Source organism: Strigops habroptila, chromosome 13 (genome assembly GCF_004027225.2).
Source record: "Strigops habroptila isolate Jane chromosome 13, bStrHab1.2.pri, whole genome shotgun sequence".
NCBI lineage: Eukaryota > Metazoa > Chordata > Aves > Psittaciformes > Psittacidae > Strigops > Strigops habroptila.
Genome location: NC_044289.2, coordinates 5,413,199 through 5,436,742, shown reverse-complemented (window position 1 = coordinate 5,436,742; position 23,544 = coordinate 5,413,199). Strand labels below are relative to the sequence as shown.

General features: G+C 39.7%; 1 protein-coding gene across 7 annotated transcripts; it reads left to right on the top strand.

Annotated features, from left to right (window-relative positions):
- Positions 1 to 316: 316 nt before the first annotated feature.
- Positions 317 to 9,296, top strand: FAM217B (family with sequence similarity 217 member B). 7 transcript variants are annotated; one of them, XM_030503359.1, is made up of 5 exons: positions 317 to 414; positions 1,498 to 1,698; positions 2,851 to 2,956; positions 3,054 to 3,139; positions 3,521 to 9,296. In XM_030503359.1, the coding sequence occupies exons 2-5, from the start codon at positions 1,679 to 1,681 to the stop codon at positions 4,707 to 4,709; spliced, it is 1,401 nt and encodes a 466-aa protein (XP_030359219.1). In that variant the 5' UTR covers positions 317 to 414; positions 1,498 to 1,678; the 3' UTR covers positions 4,710 to 9,296. The 7 variants fall into 7 exon arrangements, with proteins under 7 accessions (XP_030359219.1, XP_030359216.1, XP_030359217.1 ...); XM_030503356.1 differs by having other exon boundaries at positions 1,498 to 1,703; XM_030503357.1 differs by having other exon boundaries at positions 338 to 404; positions 1,498 to 1,703.
- Positions 9,297 to 23,544: the final 14,248 nt, after the last annotated feature.

Genomic DNA, 23,544 nt, shown 5'->3' with positions numbered 1-23,544 from the left:
CTGCAGGGGCTGTCGCGGCGGAGGCTGTCGGGCGGGGCTGTGGAGGAAATCTCGGTACTGCAGCTGGAGGAAGTGCGATCCTCGCTTGGGGACTCTACAGCCCACATCAGCTGCACAGTCCTCCCTCCGTCCGTCCCGCGGCAAGGCCCGGCGGTGCCCAGCCAGCCCCTGCGCCGGCCGAGGGCAAGGCAGGGCAGAGCAGAGCGGCGGCGGCGACAGCGCCCGGCCCGGGACACCCGACACCCAACACGCCGCCCGTCGCGGCGCCCGCGGCCGCGAACTCGCCCTCAGTGGCAGCGCATGCGCGGGGACGCCCCTCCAACCCACCCGCCTCCGGGCGCCTGCGCACTGCCCACGTGACGCCGCAGCCGTCAGGATGCCCTTAGCTGCCGGTGGCGGCTGAGGTGGAGGCAGGTACTGGACAGCGGAGGAGCGGGAGCGGGGCGGCTGCCGGGGAGAGAAAGCGGGAGGTCCTGTCCTTTGATTAACGAGCTGCCCTCGGTCGTTGCCGCTACGCAGCGCGGTGGGGGTCAGCGCCGGGAGCTGCTGGTGCATCCCGGGAGAGAGGGGAGCGGGGCCCGGCGCGGTGGCTGCGGCGCGCACAGCCTGCGGTGGCGGCTCGGAGCCGCGGGAGCTGCCTGCAGCCGCTGCTGCGTTAGATCGGCCCTTCCCGGGTTGTGAGCTGCCGCTGGGCGCGGTGGGCTGAGCCCCCGGGGTCCTGCCCCAACGGGATGTGGTAGCGCCGGGAGCGCGGGCGGGGGGATGGCGGAGAGAGGACTGGAGAACCAGGGCAGCGCCAGATGTAAACAGACACTGATGTGAATGTGAATATATAAACACCACTGCAACGACATGAATATAAATAAATAAACGTCACCGCAGCAAAAACAGAGGTGGGTAAGTGAGGTGTTTGGGTGCATCTTTCAGCTGTCGCAGGTCCTGTCTGTGCCCCCCGGGTATGGGAATGAAGATTCTGGAAAATAAAAGAATGTTGTGAATTCTGCTCTGACTATTTTTAGTAAGAATTTATGATACCGAGAGATTCGTTCGGAAAAGAGAAAAAAAAAAATCAAAACGATTTGATACAAAATTTGCATATATGAATATAGGAAGAGCGCATTTTCTGGTGCAAAAAGGACAACTCCACACACTTCAACCGCAGGTGGCTGATCATCTGTTCTTGTTAAATTAAGAGCAGAAACACCCACCACCATTTGACTGTGATACTTGGCTCCAGTCAATACATGGAATGCTGCGCAGGAGGAACAAAATGATGATGAGCACGTTACACAATGGAAAATAGCTCTTCTAACGCTGCTGTACTGTCAGATCTTTTCCTATATTTTACCAGCAGTCCTTCAGGGACTGGCTTGTAAACCTCAGGGGAAGAGCTCTGTGGTTTGTTGTTCATTTGGTAGCTGATTATATTTATCTTAACGCTTTAAAATTAAATCAAGTTGGGAGGAATCACGTGGTGTTTGTTTATTCCTTCTCCAGGAGGTGGTGATGTTTGCGTTCGATACGCTGTGTCTTACAAACCCCAAAGACTGGAGTTGTTCGAAGATGATATAAAAATAAAGGTGGAGTTACCCTTTAAAGAGAGTAATTATGGGACCAGGCATTCAAGAATATCCCTTATTACTGCACGGAGAGACACAGAAAAAGGAGAGCCAAATCAATGAAAGCCACAAAGGAATGGTAAAGTAAGGAAATTATTTTCTCTCTTGTTACAGAATTCTGTAGATACTGGAGGTTAGTTAAAAAGTGTGTAGCTGAACTGTTCAGATTCTCATCCTCTCCTCTGATCCACAGCAAGAGAACCAATTGTGCAGTGTGATTGTGCAGGTCACAGTGACAGAGGTGACTGCGTCAGTGCTGGAGGCATAAGACTCATTTTCATTCTTTTATAATCTCTTCAGTTGGTGACATTATGGGTTTTAAAACAAAAACAAAATCTGACTATACCGACATAAAAACTGCATGACAAGTTAACCGAACTGCAGTCATACTAGACTAGATAGGGAGGGCACAGTTTGCTTATTCCAGTTCTAAAATGACATTTAAAAGCTTTCCTTTATTAAAATTAGTAATAATTCTTGTTTGTAGAACAGACACTGTTTTCTGATTTTTACGGAATGCACTGATTTAATAATTCTGTGTGCTTACAAAGAAATGTTCTTATTTAATTGGGGAAATACATATTTTGGTTTTAAGCTGTTCAGATCAGTAATGCCATTCCCTTTGCTTGCATATGTGTTTTTCTCCTACTAATATTTCCACAACTTCATTGTAACATGAAATAGTGAATTTTGTTTGTGCTTTTGTTGTGAAATAGTATTAATATCAGAATAGACTGTATGCACCCTGCTTGCTTCCACTCCTTAACTTCCTAGGAATAATCCTTTAAATGATCCTTTAAATTTTGTTGAAAGTATGCAAATGAGAAAGGCAACCAGGAGTTGGCTTGCAGTGGCCTTCATCTGGTACTTTATAACTAATTTTGTTAAATTGCATTAGGACCATGTACTAGGTACTATACAAATTAGTAGTTGTGTATGTAGTCTCTAATATTTACTATTTGTTATTCATGAAGTTACTTTGGGATCCTCTGATAGAGGGCTAAATTCTATTATTATACCATCTGATTGAATTACTCACTTTTGCATTAGTAGTATAAAAACCAAAAAGTGACCATGGCATAGTTCTGGTGAACTTTTAAGAGTAGTTGCAATCAACCATCTCTCTTCTAAAAACTGAATTGCACTTTAAACTTGTGTTGTGTTTCTATTCTGATGATTGTATATGTTGCTATTAAGATGTGATAGTCTGTTTAATCCTTGCTAATTACAGTAATGGAAAAAGCCATCCGAGCACCAAAGGACTAAGTAAACCAATTTTGTATATGAAACCTTCTCCTGGAAGATTGGACAAAAATGTATCAAGCGCCATTGAAAAGGTAAGTATTTTTGGTTGATTGGTTTTTGTTTACAGAAGAAGGGTACTTAGTTTATGTCAGCTTCTGAATAATGTCACATACTTATATATCTTTTCAGATTCCGCATGACACTCAAGATGGTAACCAACCAAGCATTTTTAAGAAGGGAAGAAACCAGCTGGATGACAGTGCTCAGTCAAAGAGGTAGTTTTATGTTAAGATTGTTTAATTTGTAGTCATTTCAAGCTGGTATATAAAATGCTTGTGATGAAATCATGGCTTCTGTGTTTTGCCTTTGACTTCACTGACCCCAGAATTCAGCATTTATGAGGATAACAAATTTAAGTTATCGATATGGAAACTTACTATCCTGCCCTAGTGAGTTCTCAGGCAAAATCGGAACAAAATAAACCAAAAAGTCAGTAGCAGGCAGTGTTAAGCTCTGCCAGCAAATACTAATTTTACCTCATTACCACGCTTCATTCATGTAGACCCATGTCCTTGAAGGAAGTAGGAAGACCTTTATAAACTGATGTTCAAAGGCATTAATCATTCTAACAGGATATGATCTTTCCTTTTATTTAGGATCACAAGTGTTTGCACATCACTGCACAGAGTACAAGGACCAAAGAGGAGTCTCCCAGAAAGAAGGCAAAATGAATCTTTTCTGCACAGGATCCCTCCTAGCACAAAGGGCAGCACACAAGGTAGCTTCTGCAGGGTTAGAGACATCCCGGTGCAACATTTTTACTGCAGTAAAAAAGAACAGTTGGAAGAGAATCACAAAGAACATGCTGCTGTAGCTCGTCCATGCTCTTCTAAATGGCAAGAAGCATCTGTAGATGAAATGTTTCTTGATTTTGAATCAGCACAAATTATTAAAGAAGATGCTGAAGATGATAGTGCCAGTGATCTCTCTGATTCAGAAAGGATTCCCCTTCCCCCATCTCCTTGCACACCACCAGAACTCATTCTTAGAGCTGAAGAAATTGATCCAGTTTGTTTGGAATGCATCCCTGATACAGGTTTTAAAGAATCAGAATATTACTACCCAGACTTCCTCCCACCCCCTTTCAACTCCTGGGACTTAAAGCAACTGGCCATCTTTGTTAACGTAGAGGGTAAAACTGAATTTCGACCAAAGCCAACAGGATTTCTTCAGAAATACATCGATCGCCTTTTGCAGCTGGAATGGCTGCAGATGCAGACTGTACAGAACGAGAAAGGAAAGGCAGCCAAAGCCAGGCCACAGACTGCTCCTGGCTCTGTCCGTACTCTAAAAAGCCCTGGCAAAGGCAAAGCATTGCTCAGCCCTTTGCCTAACAAGCAGGTGGTTCCCCAAGAAAGTGTTGCAAAGCTGCCCAGAAGCTATTTGGGTCACAGGGGAGATTCATACTTTGAAAAAAGTCGCCAGTTATATTCCCATCCAGGTCACTTGAAACTTTCAGAGAGAACGGGATGTGAAATGTCTTCTCAGAGACAATCTGGAGAAGTAAGGAGTGAACTGAAAAAAAAGACTGCAAAGCAACAGCTTCTCAACGTGGAGCCCTCCGAGAATGGTTCTAAAATTCAAAGTGTTGGTAATATCAGACCCCCTAAGCAAACCCCAGTGTTTCATGGTTCAGCTGCTCCCATCAGAGGCTTAAAAACATACGCATGTACAAATCCAAAGAAAAATGGCAATGCCAACAATTATGTTCCTTCAAAAAAACCAACAGGGGACAGGAAAATAAAAACAAATGGCACAAAGCAAACATCATGCAAATTTAAATGATGAAAAAAATCATAATGCTTTGTGACTGCTAGAAAGCATTTGGCCAGTCCAGGAGGGTCATGTTTTCTTTATAGGAAGATCCTGAGAAAATATGTTCTTGATGCATGGCTCTAAGTCAGCACTGTTCATTCTATGATTTCAATACATGTGATCTTAAGCCAGCAAGGCCAGCAGGAAATCTTTTCCCTGAAGGCAGGTGTCTTCCATTGGTCTTTCCTCAAAAATATTTCCAGTTGCTCAATAAAAGTAACAATAGCAGAGTATGAAAGTTTAGAGAAATATACAATTATAACATGTCCTATTTGCACCCATTGAAGTCCACTGAAGTCTGTGGTGTTTCTTACTCTCACCGTGGTGTATTTGAGAGAATAGGATTCATACTTTTCCTGAACGGATGTGTTATTTTGTGAGACAGGTTTGGTGGTGGTTTCTGATGGAAAAGGGTTCAACTGTTTTTATAAAACAATGGCGCATGCTTATCTATGCAAAGTCAAACTAATTCTTCACAGAAGATGATGAATTGGATTTTTTTGATGAACTAGATATTTTTTTATAAGAATGGAGATAATGTTTTGAAATATTTTAATGCAGAAAGGATTCTTTTTAGGACAAAAAATTAATAGGGAGCAGACAGCTTCACTAGTGACAGGTTAAGAAAATTGAATGTGTATTTTTATACCCAGGAATTTTCACTGTGTTTACAGACAGCTTTCCTTGAAAAGTTCCTTTTGTAAGCCTTGTCATTCAGAGGAAATGACCAAATTTCAAATTGCACATGGATATATACGACTAATGCAAAGTGACGGTGTTATTAGGGACTCTGTGGCCTAGTTTGCAGAATGGGTAGCCTCATAAAAAATAGACTCTTGGGGGTGAAATTAAAGGCTATTGTTAGTTCAAGTAAAGATATATTTTGATACAAAAGATACCTATTTTTAGTCACCCAAGATGATTATTATTTATCCCATGGACCAGCCTACTTTAGTTAGCATAGCTTCTTTTTTCAAGTTAGTGAACTGACGTGGGGAAATACCCTACAGAAATAAATGGTACAACCAGGAGTGGGTCCTGTCCTCGGACCCTGTGTTTTCTCTTGTGTCCATGAGGTACAAGAGAATACAAAGGACAGTTCAGTGACTATTCGAGTGTCAGTTCATGTGCTGCAATTTCCAATCAATCACAGCAGCTGGAGGCACATTCTTGTTAAAAATGAAATTCCAGAGGAAGTTTTGTACTTTAATTTTAGAATGAGTTACTGAGTAGCATTAACTTCACCCTCAGCAACCAGTGACAGTGAATTGTTCCTGAGAAGTGATCTGAGGTCTGACAGACCGGATTTTGCAAGTGGATCCTTCACATTGTGATAGAAAATGAAAAAGTAGCAAATACTAAAGAGTACATTATGTATATAGTTAAATTGCACTTCTCTTGTTGATCTCATCTGGGTTTTAAGACGCTTAGCTGTTTCTATTCTTTCATTGTGCCTACCAGATATTCAGCTTTGTAAAATTTCAAAGCATGGATTTATATGTAGTTTAAAATGTGAGAATGTAGTAATAAACTAGAGTATTTTACAGTACATAAAAACATTGCTCAGGAATAGTCAAAGAAATATTTTTAGTGAGAGTTTTTTTTTTTCCCTAGTCTGCTGGAGACCAAATGTGAAATTTTAAATTGGTAAAGGAAACAAATGTAATGTACAGTATTATATTTCCATATTATTTGTGAAGTTACAGTTAAAATGAATTGTAGTTGCATGTTCATTCAGCACTATGCAATTAAAGTGAAACAATCTGACATGCTCACAGATCAAGTAAATTGGCTGTGTCAGAGGTGTGATGAAAGTCAAAGGATGGCATTCAACACCAGCAACTGCAGAGGACCAGCACATTCCATTGTTCCTATTTCATCCTTTTTTTCCAGACTCATCATCTATTTCAGCTTTTTTAGATGAAAGGTTCATGCATCGAATGCTAGAATTTCAAGGTGTGGCCAAATTCTGCAAGCCTTCATTAGTCACGTTTTCCTGATTCACCTTAACAGTAGTGACGGGTAGTAGGCCTCCTCTTACCAGTAAGCACTACTTCAGCGCATAATTTTAGCACACTGTTCTAGAGCACTGTTACAAGCACCAAAAGCAAGGTGAGCAGGCTCAATAATCAGAATAGCAGTTTTTTAAAACAAATTCTATTAGATGCAGCAGTTAATTTAGCATGTTATTATAGCACTGAATATTAGTGTATGCTAAATTTTCCTCTGAAACATTATATTGATGCTCTCCTAGGTTACAAGGAGGGTATATAGATACAGGCCCATTTTGCATGGTCACTTCTTAAAGAACAAGTAAACAGTGTTTCAAGTCCAAGTTCTTGTTCATCATTAAGCTCTGGCTATGATCTGGCCAAGTTTGTCTCACATGATAATCATACAACACTAATTTTTGTTCGTTAATTTGATACTTCTTCCACAGTCATCTTAGTTCACACACAGAAACAGACAGCTCCTAGCCTGAGCAGATGTGCAAGGGTTGGATTTTATCCTGCAGCACTTTTGCTTCTGTTTTAACTTGATGATGTTGTGGGCCTATAAAGAGCTCTACTTAAGAATAGGACTCTGCTTTAGGTTTCCTTTGTTTTGTATTGATGGATATTATCTTTAGAAGCACTTCTGAATATAGCAGAAAAGTTTATTCCATCAAATACATTCAGCTTGGAATTAGAACACTTCCACAGCACAGTATTTATGTGGCTATTTATATTTTTTTTCACTATGTTTAGCAATATAATTATATGTGTGTCTAAGCCTAGCATTGATGATGCTTCTTGAAGAACAAGTTTACTGTGATGTGAGATATTTAAAGAGTGATTTATTTTTTTTCTAGATAATTTAAAGGTTTAACGTTCTGCGGTACTATACAGAACAAATATGCTCAGGTTGCATTTTAAATAAACAGCCAGATTCTATGTCAGTTATACTGGTATAAACTTTGAACAACTCTAGTGTTTTCAAGGAAATTACCCTGTTACAAAGATGTGAAGAAACAGAATTTTACTCCAATATGTATAAACTGTTTTCTGTAGTAAAGTTGAACTGTATTTTTAATGCATAACTTGAAATTTAAAACAACATTGTTTCTCTCTTGACATGGTCCTTTTTTCTCTGTTACTTGCATTTCTGCAGTGAAATAATGTGATCGGTTAACATTTTACCTCCCTTGCACCCCCTGAGACCTCGTAGCTTTCAGTTACCTACAGCAATTCTGAAGTTTCTGCACAATGCCTCCAGATCCTTGCTCTGTTACCAGTACAAGCATCAAGCTTCTGCAGTGACTGAGAATTTATGCGCCCAAGAGGGGTTATCACTGTGTGAGCAATGCCTACCATTCTGGGTAGGGGGACTTCACATCTTCCTCAAGTGGAAGAGCCTTGCAAGGAAGACGAAGTCAATCCATGCTGCTGGTTCAGTATCGTAAATCAAGGGGTCGCCTCGTTAAAACTGATAAGGTGGACTGTGTTTTTCTTCCCAAATGAGAGATTACATTTGCTGGTACAAATGCAGGGGTGATGGTGCTTCTCACAGAGGCAAAAAGGCTCAGCAGTATTCGTTCTGAGAAAGCTGAGATTAGAGCAAATGGGTTGCCACAAGTGGGGAGCTCATCTCCCACCGATGCCCCTCTCTCAGGATGCTGTGGCCGTAGCTCCCAGCCGTGCCCCAAGTGCTACCATGCCCCTGGTGACCCTCAGAAGAGGGGTGTGATGCTGCACGGGGTGGTTGCACTTAATTGGACTAAACTGCCTTGTTTGACTCCAGACTGCTCAGTTCTGCTGTAATCCCACTATTGCTTGTGTTCTTCCTGTGTTTCAGTTGTTGTTTGAAGTAACTTTTATCTTGTATTTGCTGTTCAAAGGATCTTGTTAGAAGTTTGAGAATATTTTGACAGTTTGTTCAGTCAGTATGTGATACCTTTTCTGGAGTTGATATAGTTGAAATTGCTACAGTAGGAAATTGCCCTTAATGTACTATTTTTTACCTTATTTTAAAGGTATTGCGCCTTTGTTGCTCCCATTTGCATTAGTAGGTTTTCTTCTGAAAAATAAACAGACTCTGCTCTATCTAGAAAGATTGGAACTCAATTAACTGAGAATTTACAGCCCAGCTTTTGATGTTGGTAATCATGTGTTCTTATTTATTTCAAGTTTTTGTGGATATTTTTGCCAGGAATTTCATTGGAAAGTGATCATGTAATTCAAAGTTACTGTATATTTACTATATTAAAAGTGCAATACTGTCTTATTTGTTACTTAGTTGTATTATTTTCATCACCCACAAGGTGGCATCTCTGAATTTTTCTTTTAGAAAATCTTTCCTATAGTGTAGGATAGAGCTTGTGGCTCTGTACCTCTCAGCTATATTGCTGCTGGTGGCCAAGCTGGGTAATATAAGCTGTGTGATTATTTCTACTCCATGTGGCAGCCGCTTCTGTAATGGGTATGTTAAGGCATCATAATAGGTGAAAATAACAGGGAAAAGTTAACTTCATCACGTTCATACCTTCTATTTTAAATGCACTAATCAATGAGTTTCACATTCTCTGTTATAATGTCCAGGACACTTAGAACATGATCCAAAGAACAGCAAAGAAAGACATGTGGGTAGGTGCTTGCAGAAAGCCACATTCCCATGTTGCTAGTATACATGGATAAGTATGTTTAACTTAATTTCACACACAGAGTGTTCATATATTCAGATGAGACTAATCAAGAGGAAAATTAATGGAGAGAGGGAAAAAAAATAAAGGCATTTCCTGTTGCTGAAAATCCCTTTGCTTTCCTATTCTTGTAATCCTTATATTAAGCATTACAAAACTCTTCTGTAAGATTATCACACAAGTATTTTACAATCAGAATGTTCTGACTTCCCACAGGGACAAGTGCTCTGGCTGCATGGAAGACACCATTGGTCCCCCTAAGGTGCCTCTGAGAATGGTGGCTCTTTGTCCCCCAGTACTGGGCTCAGGTCTCCTGGAAGCAGGTTTGCAGGCCCTCTCACTAGGGATACCAAGGCGTTCATGCCTGATGGAGCACACTGGTGTGTAGTGTTGACCGTGCTAATTTAATGATCCCCCACAGTAACTCAGTTCATTTCGACGAGTATTGATGTGAGTTTCATGGTCCTGAACGGGGTCGTTCCAGGGTTAGATACAATTTAATACAACACTGTCAAAACTGGATCAATATGTTTCTGTGAAGCCAAATTCCCCCTAGACAACATATCAATATTTCTAGTTAGCCACACTTCTCACAATCACCTTTTTTTTAGCTTGGGTTTTGTTTTTTTTTTTCCACAAGGTTCCTGCTGCCAACAGATTTTCTCATGAAATTGAAAATTGCAGTGTTAGACGAGACATCCAGAAGGTTTTTGAACTCTGTTCTCTAGAAAATGTCTGTTTTTATTGTAAAGAATGCCTGAAGGATATTTTGGTCTACATCAGTAGGTGACTGCTATGTGTCCTGTTCGTAAGTGTACAGTGACCACTAAGAAACTCTCAATCTGTGTTACAGCAGGCAAAGAAAACGTAAACTAGTCTTTTTTTATGTATGTAAGAACCCAATTCCACAATCTTTAAGACCATAGTTAGGAGCTAGGATTACCTGTGTGAGTAGACATTATAAAGTTCTGTTGTCATGTTTGGTGCCATTAATGAAAAGGAATGCAATAAATTTAGAGGAAGAAACATATTTAACTACTGGAGATTGTGAAGAATGCCTACAGTTTGTGACTCTGTGTCCACATAGAGTACGTACTCATAAGAAGGAACAGTCCCTGAACAGAGTAAGCTGGAATGTAACTGGAGAAGGAAGCATAAGAGAAATTGATGTAACAGAAAGATAACTGGACTTATTTGTATTCGAAAGAAATGTTAGTAGGTAACTTTATGCTGGTCAAACCTGAGATACTATGTCTGTCTTCCAGGATGACCTGTACGCTAATGAGACATTACGAGTAAGACACCTTGGTTACATCATCCAGACAGTGGGCAAAATACTGGATCAGGTAAGAAATGAATGTTGAATCCCTCCGTTGTCAAGCTGCCTTGTAAGAAGAGGAAAAAAGGCTTGCAAAACTGGGAAGCTGCTATGGCTTCAGCTACTCTCTCAGCCCACATCAAAGCAGCGTTACAATTGTCAGCCAAAAGCGTGACATGTCTGGAAGATCCACTCTGCAGAGATGATGAAGTGATTTTGGCATATTCTGGGCAGACTTAAGACTGATATTAAGGATCCTCTACTTAGTATGCAACAGAAAAAACCAAGTCTATTAGGCTAGAAATTCCCATCAAAGTTCCATATGGAAATAAGTCAGCTGGGCCAGCGAAACAGTCGTGTCTCCAGTGGTCTCCTTAAATCCAAGATTAATGTTAGTACAGTGCTGTGTGCATCTGACTTGATGATCAGATCTTTAATTTCTATAGGACACTGAAACTCAAAGAGAAAGTGCACTTTTAATGTGACTGTAAGCGCATAAAGACCTGGGATGGCTGCACCATCCTTGCCTTCTAGCATAAAATGGGCATTTATCTAGTGCTTGCATGCTTGTGCTGGCATCTGGTGGCTGTTAGTATTATCACACGATTATAAATCTAAAAGCTAAGAAATTGTTGCTAGAGGACAAGGTATGGTTATTCCTTTCATTCAAATAAATTTGAACTTGAATAAATTTGAATTCGAATAAATTTGAATTCTTTAATTTGTTACGAGTGACCATGATGAGAAAATTCACATATTTCCTCAAGCACCATTGATAAAACAGATGAAATGATAAAGTATGGCATCAGATTTCGCCATATGGAAACCAGATATGTGTTACTTTTAAATTTTGTGGTGTGTACATGTCTGAATGTGTGCAGCTGACCTATGCTCAGTTATAGCATGACGGCTATATCAGGGTTACAATATGTGAATGAGGAAAGAATAGCTCAGAAGATAGTATTCAGCCATTAGGTAAGTTATACATCCAACACGAGATGGAATTTGTCACAAATCTTAATCTGTTCTATTACAATTCTGTGCTAAAAGAAAAATGCTTTGCCTAAGGCAGGCACTAAGTCTGGTATCTAAGGTACTGTTTTTCTGTTTCAAAATTTACTTAAACAATAAATTACACTTTTGCTCAGATATTATTAACTAGTAATTCAAGGCTGGAAACTTCCGTCAAGTGTGATAAAAGAAGTTGGCTGAGTGGCAGGCAAATAAGTTTTCCTAAATGCCAGCAACAAGATCTGTTTACACAACAAATCACTACTCTGATAAACTGTCCTTAACTTCTAATTCCAGGTGGAAGACTTCAAGTCAGGCCAGGGATGTAGCAGCACTGCTCATAATAATTTTATTGCAAACTATAACCATACTTTGTAAGGTTAGAACTGTGCCATGTTCTGCTGTTTCTTCTGAAAATTATGGGAGATTAAAAATAATAGTAAAAGTATTCTGTGTGTTTATTTTTTGTCTAAGCTTGTATCGGGCCTATAGCACAACACATGAACAAACACCAAAACAGTAGATATGATCAGACCCACAGCTGCTAATGCCAGAGAAAACTGTCTCTCTCTTGTATGGGGAAAAAAAAAAGAACTGTTTTAGTGAAAAGCTATTGTAGAGCAAATGAGAATGTTCACTGGATGTTCTTACAATCATCTACAATGTGCCCATACAGATAGCAACAGTCATTATCTCAGTGTCCTGAAGAAGATCTATACACACTGAGCTAATACAGCTTCTCAGCATCACTGTGAGATAAAGATGTGTTTACACTTTAAAAAGCAGACATTTAGGCTGCAAGAGCTCCTGGGTTGACCAGTCACACATGGAGCTTGCAGCAAACTGAGGAATGGCACTTAGCAGTTGTGCTCTGTGTATATCTTGCCTTTCACCAATAATGTTGACCTTTGCTGCAGCTTTTTACAGCATTTCTTTTGGCCAGACCTGAAGAATACACACTCTGCTATGGTCATATCAAAACTACAAATTCTTTAATATTCACAGTCTCAAAGAGTGATGGAAGTAACAGATTAAACCCTTCATTTTACAGATAAGGGACTGATGCACAGAAATCAGAAGTCAGCTCCCATAATCAAAAAGAGACTTGCAGAATGGATCTAGATTTTCAGAATCCCCTTTTGGCATTGTAATAATTATATTCGTATTTCCTGTCAAGCCCTGTCATTTATGCAATTACCAGGACAAAAAAAAATTCCACCTTTTTCTCACTAAGCATTTGCAGTCACAAATCTGGTGATATGATGCTTGAACTCCTGTTAATGATCACATTTTTCATTGATCTTTTAGCTAACTACGGTAGCTGTATATACCATGTAAGTGCGTAATGAGGTGTTCAGTTCATTTGAGTGACTGCTCTAATATTTTATGTGCCTTTTAGTAGGAATGAGTACTTTTATGTAGGAATGACAAAGCATGCTACAAACACCTAAAAAACCACTCAAGCTGCTGAAAGCTATTATGATCCCTGATGCCAAAATATGGACAGTTAATCTGCCATGCATCGACTGAGGGTGTCTGGGCAACAGCAAAACTCAACAGAGGATCCAGAAAGTCTAGTGTTGTAGGTATGTGTCTCAGCTCCATATGACAATTGCTTCTTTCACCATCTGGACATAAGCTCTGAGCTGACATTTTTTTCTCCAATGGGAGTGAAGTTAACCTAAACTTGTTTATTAGTCTCCCATTGTCTTAAAACCTAGAAACATCTGCTGAGACACCAGTAGCTTTTAAGTGGAGTTTGGCAGAAGGGAGGCTCAGGCTGAGGAGGTACACCTCCACTACTAAATTACTACAGTTGCAAAGGTTTCTTTAAAGGCTTTCATGGGACACAATGATTACTAAGTAATGAAAATGAGGTGTAAATCAGCATTCTCACCTACATCATACATATGCATCAATCACACTTTTAAATACACTGTTGCAGGGAGCTAGTCAGTAAAGGGATTTTTACCACGTCTACACGTCTGAGGTATGCATCAGGAGACAGACAAAAGTGCCTGGTGGCAGCATGTTTACTTGTGCCACACGGCACACTGGATTTTATGATGATATCCGAATCAGGCTCTGGGTCTCAAACCACTGTTAGCCTGTCCTCAGTGAGGGTACCAGTGAACCATCCACTGAGGGAGCTTTCAAATGTTCACATGAAGGTTGATGTGAGGTCTCTGCCTGATACATACCCCTTCTTAGCCAGTGCCTTGCAGCAAACCTGGGCTGAGGGACAGAACATTTAGTCCAGGCGACTTGCCACATTTCTTCCCAAGGCCCCTCTGCCTGGTGCACTCTTCCCAAAGCTGGGCAGACAGCTTGTACATGGCCCACAGACCCACATACGAATAGTCATGGCTCAGGGGACAATGCCTGCACGGGTGCCAGAGAAGTGCTGTCTACACAAACACACGTATATATTATTTGTATCCTCAGCTTCTGCTTTGCTCATACATGACAGAGGGAGAGTGTGAAGCTGCTGTTTTTTTCAAGGTCTGCTTTAAACTAAGTACCTTCATGGCTTGCTGTTTTGTAAATGCTGGTGATGGGCTATAGTGTTTCAATTACCTGTTCACAGTGAGAGGTCTAATCACAATGCCTGTGAATCCCCATTACTGCTGGCCCCTGCTGCGCCCAAGTCAGTGGGAGACCCAGCAGCACGAATGTTTATCTCCACACAATCTTCATCTCTGTCTTTGTTTTGGCTCATTTATAAAAATCTTACTTAAAAGTAAATGACACACAATCAGTAAAGAGGGAATTAATCACACTGGCACCAAACTTCTGACACTGAGGTTTAAAGGAAACAAGAGAGACTGATCATAAGGTGGTCCTACAGCGAGTGGATGTCAGCATGTTAGCAATAAAATCTTTCTGCCTCAGACAGAAAGCATTTTCCCTGTCTGCTCTCTCCTCTACTCTGCTGTGCAATGGCAGATCCCCTGAGATCTTTAGGCTGCCACAGAAGGAGTATAAGTTTTAATCAAATCTGCCTGTGCCAGTTTGGGGTCATTTTCTCACTTCCGGAAGATCCATTTGTCCTGATAAGGGTATTACAAGAAGTCATTTAAAGGACAAATAAATGACAAGAGATTTTATGAGCCCACATGCTAAGTGGGCTATAATTAGTTCCTTCTATGAACGCCTTCTATAGGTGTTCTTGTATTTCACAATCCTAATAATTAAATGCTTAGTAACCGAGTGTTGGATTAGTGTTTTAAGAAAACCCACAGTCCAAGCTGGAGACTTTTCTTAAGGTTTTCGGAGAGCAAGCAGGGAACAGATATTGTAGCATTTGTGGTAGTTGCAAAGTTTCTCAACTCAGTTCAAAAGCCACCGTCACCTTCAAAGAAACTGAAACTGGGCTTTTTCTTTCTGAGCATGTGCAGATGCTGAAAATTAAGGACACAGTTATGCCATTCCAATGTGGCTTTGCATTTTAGCCTGTAATTGCACCTGGATGGGAAAGCTGGTGGTTGAGGAAAAGTGAGGGAAGACACATGAAAAGCTCAGGCAGGCAGATGCTGTAGCATGGCTTCCATGGGCCATTCCTGTTCTTCACACTGCTATTATTTCACACATTTCAAAAGAGATTGAAAGTGTTCAGAATGGAAACTTCTACTCTCCTCTGCTCACCCTGTTAGTGAGACATGGCGCATTGATCTGGATCTGACCAGGACACTTTCTTGATGTCCAGAATAGCATAATTTACAATGTCTTCTATAATCATAGAATAGTTTGGGTTGGAAGGGACCTTCAAAGGCCATCTAGTCCAATCCCTCTGCAATGAGCAGGGGCATCTTCAACTAGATCAGGTTGCTCAGAACCATGTCCAGCCTGGCCTTGAATGTCTCCAGGGCTGGTACATCCACCACCTCTCTCAGCAGCCTGTTACAGTTTTCTACTACCCTCATTGTAAAAAATTTCTTCCTTGTGTCCAGCCTAAATCTCCCCTCTTTTAGTTTCAAACCATTACCCCTCGTCCTATCGCAACAGGTCCTGCTAAAAAGGTCCTATCACAACAGGTCCTGCTAAATAATGACTTAATTGTATCCTGAATGCACATTTATTAGGGACCATTACATATCTCAAGAAACAGAAGGCATTTGAAAAACTTGAATATTTAATATTTTAGATGCCTGCTTTGTTTTGCTTAACGTTTGTGCTAGGAATCTACTATTTCCAGTTACCCTATGAGGTGTGAACTGAAACTCAAACTCATGAAATGTGGTTTACTCTGAAGGATAAACCTCTACATTTCTTCTGCTCTGCCTGTGCCTCCTCTCTCCTGTTGAGAATGTTGCAGTAAACCCCAGTTTGCAAGATAACCATTGTGTACTCTGGCACATAAAGCAAGCGGAGGCTACAGAAGACAGTGGAGGCCCTTCAGCCGTTTTCCCTGTCCCCTAGGCAGATGTAATTACCCAATGTGAGATTTGGCAAGAATGATTAAATGAGTAAATAGAATAGCAAAGATTTCCAGAAAGCTCATACAACATCATCTGCTATTTGCAGGTTCTTCTACCACTGGCATCAGAACAGTAACAGTGTCACACAGCACAGTTATCTCCAGCTGCGTATTATGCAACATGATTGACATCTATTCCTTCTTTCTCGTTATCCCCAAGAGATAAAAACCCAGCCTTTTGATGAGAAAATGGGGCTCTCATTAGTAAGATATCTGTATAAAAAAGTACTTTTTTGTAAAACAAAACTTCAATAAATATCTCAGTATTATTGAGACCACAATTACAAAGATCTTTTTTGTACAATCTACTGATTATTCATAATAGCTGAATATGATACATGGTTAATAATTCAGTAGGCTTTGGGTTGTTCTAAATTCTATAAAATAAGAAAGAAAATTACTTCAGGGATTCAATTAGCAAATTATTTCAAGGCACTGATAATTATTAACGCTTCTTGATAGAAGCTTTTACTGCATAAAGACAGTTCTGTAATTATCCAGAAGATGGCATAAGTAGGCCAGTTATCGATCTTCTAGTACCACAAAGTAAAAATACAGAAGATTTATTAACACCCTATTTAAAAACAAATCTACTTATAAAAATGTGTATTTTGGTATGGTCAGTGGAGAGGAGTTTTATTTCTTGAGATGTAACCCTTTCCTCATCAGTATCATGCAAGGAAAGTACCACTTAATATCTATATAACTGTACTGAGAAAAAGAAATGCGAGGAGGCTAATCTGAAAATCTTAAGCAGACGTTTATGATTTTTATTTCTTTTTGCATTAGGCTATTTAGAAATCTTTCTATTTATCCACGGTTTCTTCTCATGAAGAGACAGCAACAATGGCTGCTAAGACAGATATCTCTGTATTTTCGTATCTGTATTATACTCTGGGTAGCTCATTTCAATCCGTTTGCTTTTCCAAAGGGTTTTATTCAAATAATTTCTAAAAGTACAGGGCACATGGGAGAATCCGTTCACACCAGCAAACAAACACTTCTGAGCACAAACTGGGGATTTATGTTTGCAACTGGTCTTCACTATGTAACTTTCCATATGAGCAATTTACATATTCTGATATATATTTTAAGTATTCAAACCTATAAATTCCATAAACAGAAAAGACGCTCTGCACACTGTGGTAACTGATACTTCAAGGAAGAAAAAAATTAGGGGAGATCAGTTTCCCTCTTTTCATTCAGTGTTGTTAAATGCCTTAATTGTGGCTCAGGGAGACATCTGATAGTGTCAAATTGTAATTCCTGACAATATAAGTGTACTTGGGATGGGTATGACATTTGCTAACTTGAAATCTGCTGTCTGTCACGCTAAGGTTATTGCCCAGAAGTGAAACCATGGAGAAATGCAGTTAAACAAGCAACACTTCTTGGACCCTGGGTCAAATCCTGATTATTCAGATGCTGAAAGTGACATTGATAGACTCTGCATTCACATCTTTTTTTCCTAGGCATTTGCAAAGTGCCACAGATGTCATAGTTGAAGCCTCCCAATATGAAAGGCCAAGAGCTGAGTTAGTAGAGTTGTTACAAATTAGCTCTGAGATGCAACAGTTCAGTTATGTAGGGAGATTTGTAAACAGCAGGCAAGGCAAGTGTCACATTTCTAAGTTCTGAATGAATTCCAAGGAAGTGATAAGGGTAAAATGTCCAGGATTGGAAGAGATGAGCATATTAATATAAAAGAGAAGAAAAAATATTAAACTTACCTTTTCCTTTCAGAACTGTAGAGCATCACTGCACCATCCTTCCTGATCTCCATCAAACATAACCAAAGACAGGAATCTCACATTTAAAAAAAATCCATGGTTTTGTTTTCAAATACTTAGTTTAAGAAACATCAGCTATGGCCAGGACTATCATAACACCACAAAACTCAGTCCACTTCAGCTTGTCGTGTTGCCAAGAATGCTGCTTAGATTACTGCAAATGCCATCAACCTATTTAATTGACTTGCATTTAGAAGAGGTATGGAGAAGAAGAGGAAATGATTGTGGAAGTTGTACCAAGTCTTCCAAAGAACATGTTACAGATTTTTATATAAAAAAAAAAAAAAAAAATTACAAATGCATCAGAAGGCAGGCACTAGCACTCACAGTTGTTCCTAGCAGAAAGTCAACATAAAGAAATGGCTTTTAATTTAGAAATTTGAGTGTACTCTGGATCCTGAAAAGCTGCTGACACCGGCTGTAACTAATGGAAATCCAAGAGAACCTGTCATCTCCATGTTACAGTACTGACAGCATTAAAAGTATTTTCATTTAGAAATTCATTTGAAAGCAGTAGTGACAAGAGAATTCCTATTTCCATCTACAGTGGAAAGAATTTCTCACTCCGGTGCCTTATCCTTCTTTCTGTTATGTTAGGGAAAATCAAGAATGATTCTAGTAAAGCCAGTGTGATCGAATGAAGCAAATGGAGAAGATGGGGCCCCATGTAGTTCTTGGTCAGAGCATCCATGGCTGTGACCAGGACATTCTACTTACAGATGCCAGGATTACACAGGAGGAACCATATGTCTTGTTGAAGAGAGGACATTTTGGAGTCAAACTTATGGAAGTTGGAAAAGAAAGCTAAAAAACTTCCCCAGTGATGTCAGAAGTTGGGAAAGCCTGGGTTGCAGAATCTGGGCAACTTCTTATTCAGATATTCTTAAAAATCATAGTATAAACCAGTACCTCTTCAAATCCAAACTGGAATGAACAAGAAAAGAATTCTGGAGTGACTCAACACTTTAAGGCTTAATATTGTTTGTTAGAGGAGCACCGTACTGGGAAGGGTATAATGCAAACGTAGATGTAACTGCACTAGAGAGGTGCTGTGTCTCCAGAGCAATTCCATACACGGATGAGTACTCGAACTGCAAAATCCGTCTCCAGACACAGCAGTGTCTTTTCCCAAGCAAACCAGGACCTCATGTGGAGGAGACAGTTCATGTCTGCATCTTGTAACTGGAGCATGCATCTGTCATAGGAGCTGGGAAGCACTGCCAAGGCCGATAATTAAGATATAATCTAAGTTTTCTTGCTGAACATCCAGGTGGCTTACTCCAAAATAGAGCCAGAGAGCAAGCTACCACTATGGTATGATGGATAATGGGGAAGTTTTGGCTCAAGTTTGAGCTGAAAACCTAAGCTAATACTGCTGTGTACACCTAATCATGGTACTCAAAATAAAGTACCCTCAACATGAGAGGAAAACCAGGAAGCTGGGTGTGTCAATGGGTTGATTGCTGATCAGGAACTCAGAAAATCATGAGATTCCTCTGTGACCCTGGGTAAGTTATTTGCAGCCAGATTTTAACAAAGTATATCAGCACCTACCTCCGCTGGAACTAATGGAAATTAAAAGTCATAAATGTCTACTACTTCTCTCCATCTGTGAAATGGGGAAAGTCCTTCCTGTCTCAAATAAATAGTTCCAAAGATTATGAAGTGCTTTGACAGGACAGTAATAGCAAGTGTGTAAGTATCCTAAACAGAAATATGAATTTTTCCTTAACTGATGATATGCTGATGTGCTGAACAAATATTGTCTTTAGGTTTTTCACAATATTCAGGTTTATGAGCCAAATGAAAGCCAGGCATGGATGATATTTTTAATGTGCTGAATAAATATTCATCAGGACATGCATTTTTTAAGCTAAAGATCCAATATCACGTATAGTCTGTGCTTTCATGTAGAGGAGCTAGTTATATCAGAAATAAGGAGGAAAACACACTGCTATGAAGTTGCTGGATATTTGCTAACACCATAACCAGGGTAAAAAAATCATGTGCTTCACTTGAATTGAGTGTGGGGGAGTTCAACACCTCTGAAAAATTGAGATTTATTTCAGTATCTTGTTGAATGTCAATAGTTAACTTCATGCATTCAAATAGTTCATGTAAGATACTTGGCAAACATCACAGTGAGACATTGACAGAAACAGGCGAACCCCAGACACATCTACTGATTTAAAATCCCAAGATCTTTCAATGTAGGTGGTTTTAACATGGCAGAGAGACATCATTATAGGAAATCTTGTCTAACACTCAAAACACAGGCTACATTCTTCCTGGATTACTGGAGGAGGTGGAAGGTGTGTCTGAACAGGAGTTTGTTTTCTCTGTTTTACCAGATGAAGGCAATACCTAAATCAGCAAGTGGCGATTCACAACAAAAGGAACAGCAGAGTTCCCAGTTTTCCTTTTTGGCTCTCATTTGGTTCATGGAAAATTTTTAGAACCATATTCTGGGAATTAAGTATCTAGTATTTAAATTGGAATACCTGGAAAGACCTCAGAAAATGTACTTCCAGGTTTTGATTTCAGTTTATCAGGAAGGTTTATGTAAAGCCAATGGCAACAGTGTCTCTCCTTCCCCCCTATGTTACTGCATACATTCCATCATTATATGCCTCTAAAAATGAAAAATAGGTCAAGAAATTGCAAGGTGAATGAGTTAATACATAAACCATTATCACATTGAAGTGCTATACAACTGAATATCTTCTATTTAATTATGAGGCAGTAGAGACAGTACAGTGTGCTGACATTAATCACTACAATACAGAACTTTTGTTACTATGCTGTGAGGTTTTTTAAGAGGTAACTCTTTTAAGATGTAAATTAACTTTGTCTTAGAATTTCCTTCCTCACACCCTCAGTCAAGCAGTAATCACTGTTTATAGGCATCGTGTCAAAAGGATATGTTGAGTTTCTAGAGCAACTCAGAGACCTTATTAAGTATTCCCATAATAGTTACCACCATCCTTATTTTGGCCCTATTTTAAAGGCATACAATTTCCTCGCTGTCTCTTTGCACTTTCTAGCAGACATTTTAATAGTCAAGGAATGTTATGCAATGACAGCTATAGAGCTTAATATCCTTTATCTAACACAAAGAATTGCAGAACAGACATTTGTCCCTGCTGTTGGCCAGCCCAACCATCAGGACAGCAGAATGTGTCTCTAAGCTCTGTTTGCCCCTTTCTCCAGGTTGCACACCAAGTGTAGCTCTGCAGCAGAGCGAGAATGCCTTTTGTGTGCATACAGATATTTATCAGAATTTGTTCCCACAAATCCTACCTAAAAAGACCACAGGACAAACTGGATCTTCACCCAACGCTCCAGACACGTCTCCATCACACCTAACTCTTGGTTTTATGTCCTAACACTTAATTTAGGCTCAGAGCTGGACAGAAATGACGGAGTGGGGTGTTTTCTGGAACCAGACCAATTCCTGGGGAAAGAGAATGAAGTCTGTGAGGCTTGGATCAGACCCAGGTTAGAGATGCTGAGGAAGCAATTCTGGGTTGGGCTGAAGGTCTGCTGAATAGATGTGGTCAGGGAGTAGACAAGAGGGAAAAGCTGGAGCAGGCAATAACATCTTTTAGGCACGAATTTGTTATTGTAAATTTATAGTAAAGTCAACATTCCCACGTACACAAAGCTGAATTTTCCATTGAGTTAAATTGTGTCAATTATCCTGATTTTGGCCACAAAATTGTCTCTGGAAGACAGACTAGATTATTCTTATGGCTACAAAACAAATACTCTGTTGTTGTGAAGGTAATAATTTTGTGCTTTCTGACTGAAAGACTATTGTCAATAAGTTACGGTTAGAACTCATAATAGAGCCTGAGGGAGTCAGACACTGAAATGCCATTGAACTTCACAAACAGCTGAGTGCTTATGTCCTTTAGACTCCTCTTGTAAATCCTTCATTAAATTACAAAACTGGCCTATAAACACAAAAATCTATTAGATTGAAAGAAAGATTTGCAATAAAGTATGGATCCATCCTAAATCCTTTGTTCATGAGATGCTGATCAATATGTATTAAATATACATAGCACTGTTGTGTTAGCTCATCACTTGTAAAACCTTTTGACCTTGAACTGTTTTCATTTCTTAATTTCTTTTTTTTTTTTTTATTGCCAACTATCTGAACCAAAGCTCTCCAAAATAAAAAATAACATTATTAATTCTATAGTTATTGGCTCAGACTCTAAGCAAGGTACATAAACCAGTTTCTTTTTGCTTACAAATCCCTCTTGTAGAACAGTTGCAAAGTTTTCTGTGTAGTCCTTTGAAGTTCATTTTCAGCTTCTAATCTCCCACTGGAGTGAAATTCAAAGGACAATGGGCTGCCTAGGATTCCTTTCTTGAATTTGTTTTGATTTTAGTCAAACTTCAGCATTTCTGCCTTTTGATTGGAATCACTTTGTCCTGACCCATCCATCAGAGAAGCCACGCCTATCTCTTTTTGGCATGGAGACACCATTTTGCTGTGAAAAATGAATTGCATGCAAAACACTATGCATTTGCATAACCTTTTTGGTAACAGTTTGTCAAGAAACCCTCTCAGTATTTTTTTCTGTGACAACAGGGCTTTTTCTAATGATATCTCTGTCTGGCGTATTACAATATCTTAAATACATTATTAAATCCAGCCTCTCCTAACAGTATTCTTCTAGTATTTGTCTTCACACAGTCACTTAAGGGCTTGTTAAACCCCTACAAAGCACATTTTCTGAGAACTACCCATGAAGTTTCTCTTGGTAAAGAATTTTTGACAGATGCCTTATCATCTTTTTTTCTTGCTTTGGTTCACTGAGATGATTATCAGAAACATAACCATGTTTTATTAAATATCAACACTGTCAACTGCTTCAGTACTCTTACTTTCTGATCTTAACCAAGGTTTGACCAGAGCATATATATGGAGACTTTAGTAAAAAAATCCATCCCAGTGCCTTGGTACTGGGAAGTGTCATGGTCACAGCTTTTAGATTCCTTGAAGCTCTCTACCTCTACTTATTAAAACACTTGCATGACCATGTAGGACAGCTGACGGAAGAACCATTACTTACCAAATTTCCATACAGTTGCATGGAGATTTCAGTCTATTTTCTATCTATTCTATGAGATGATTTACATACTGTAGGTCAGAATTAAGACATTGGCTCTGTTGAAGAAGCACTTTTTTGTATTACTGCACAGTATTCTCTTTGTTCTGGTGTACTCACATTACCTTACGAGTTCTTGGAGTTCCAAGGCAGTGAGTGTACAGTAGGTGGCACTCACTGTCTGGAGGAGATAGACAGGATCAGCACCTCTTTAATTAGAAAATAGAAGGCAGCTTATCTTCTCACTTGCAAAATTAACAGCTCAGAATAGGTAATCACTAACTGTGGATCAATTTAATTAGTGTCCTGTCAACGTCTGCAACCACCCTTTTGATCTATATCCATATGCATATACCTGACGCATCTCTCTTACGGTTTACAAACTGGACATTAAGAAGAATCGGATTA

Coding starts and splice junctions, on each gene's coding strand:
- FAM217B (XM_030503356.1), top strand. CDS start 1,609: ATGGGACCAGGCATTCAAGAATATCCCTTATTACTGCACGGAGAGACA. Junction 2,957..3,053: donor TATCAAGCGCCATTGAAAAG/GTAAGTATTTTT, acceptor ATATCTTTTCAG/ATTCCGCATGACACTCAAGA. Junction 3,140..3,520: donor GACAGTGCTCAGTCAAAGAG/GTAGTTTTATGT, acceptor CCTTTTATTTAG/GATCACAAGTGTTTGCACAT.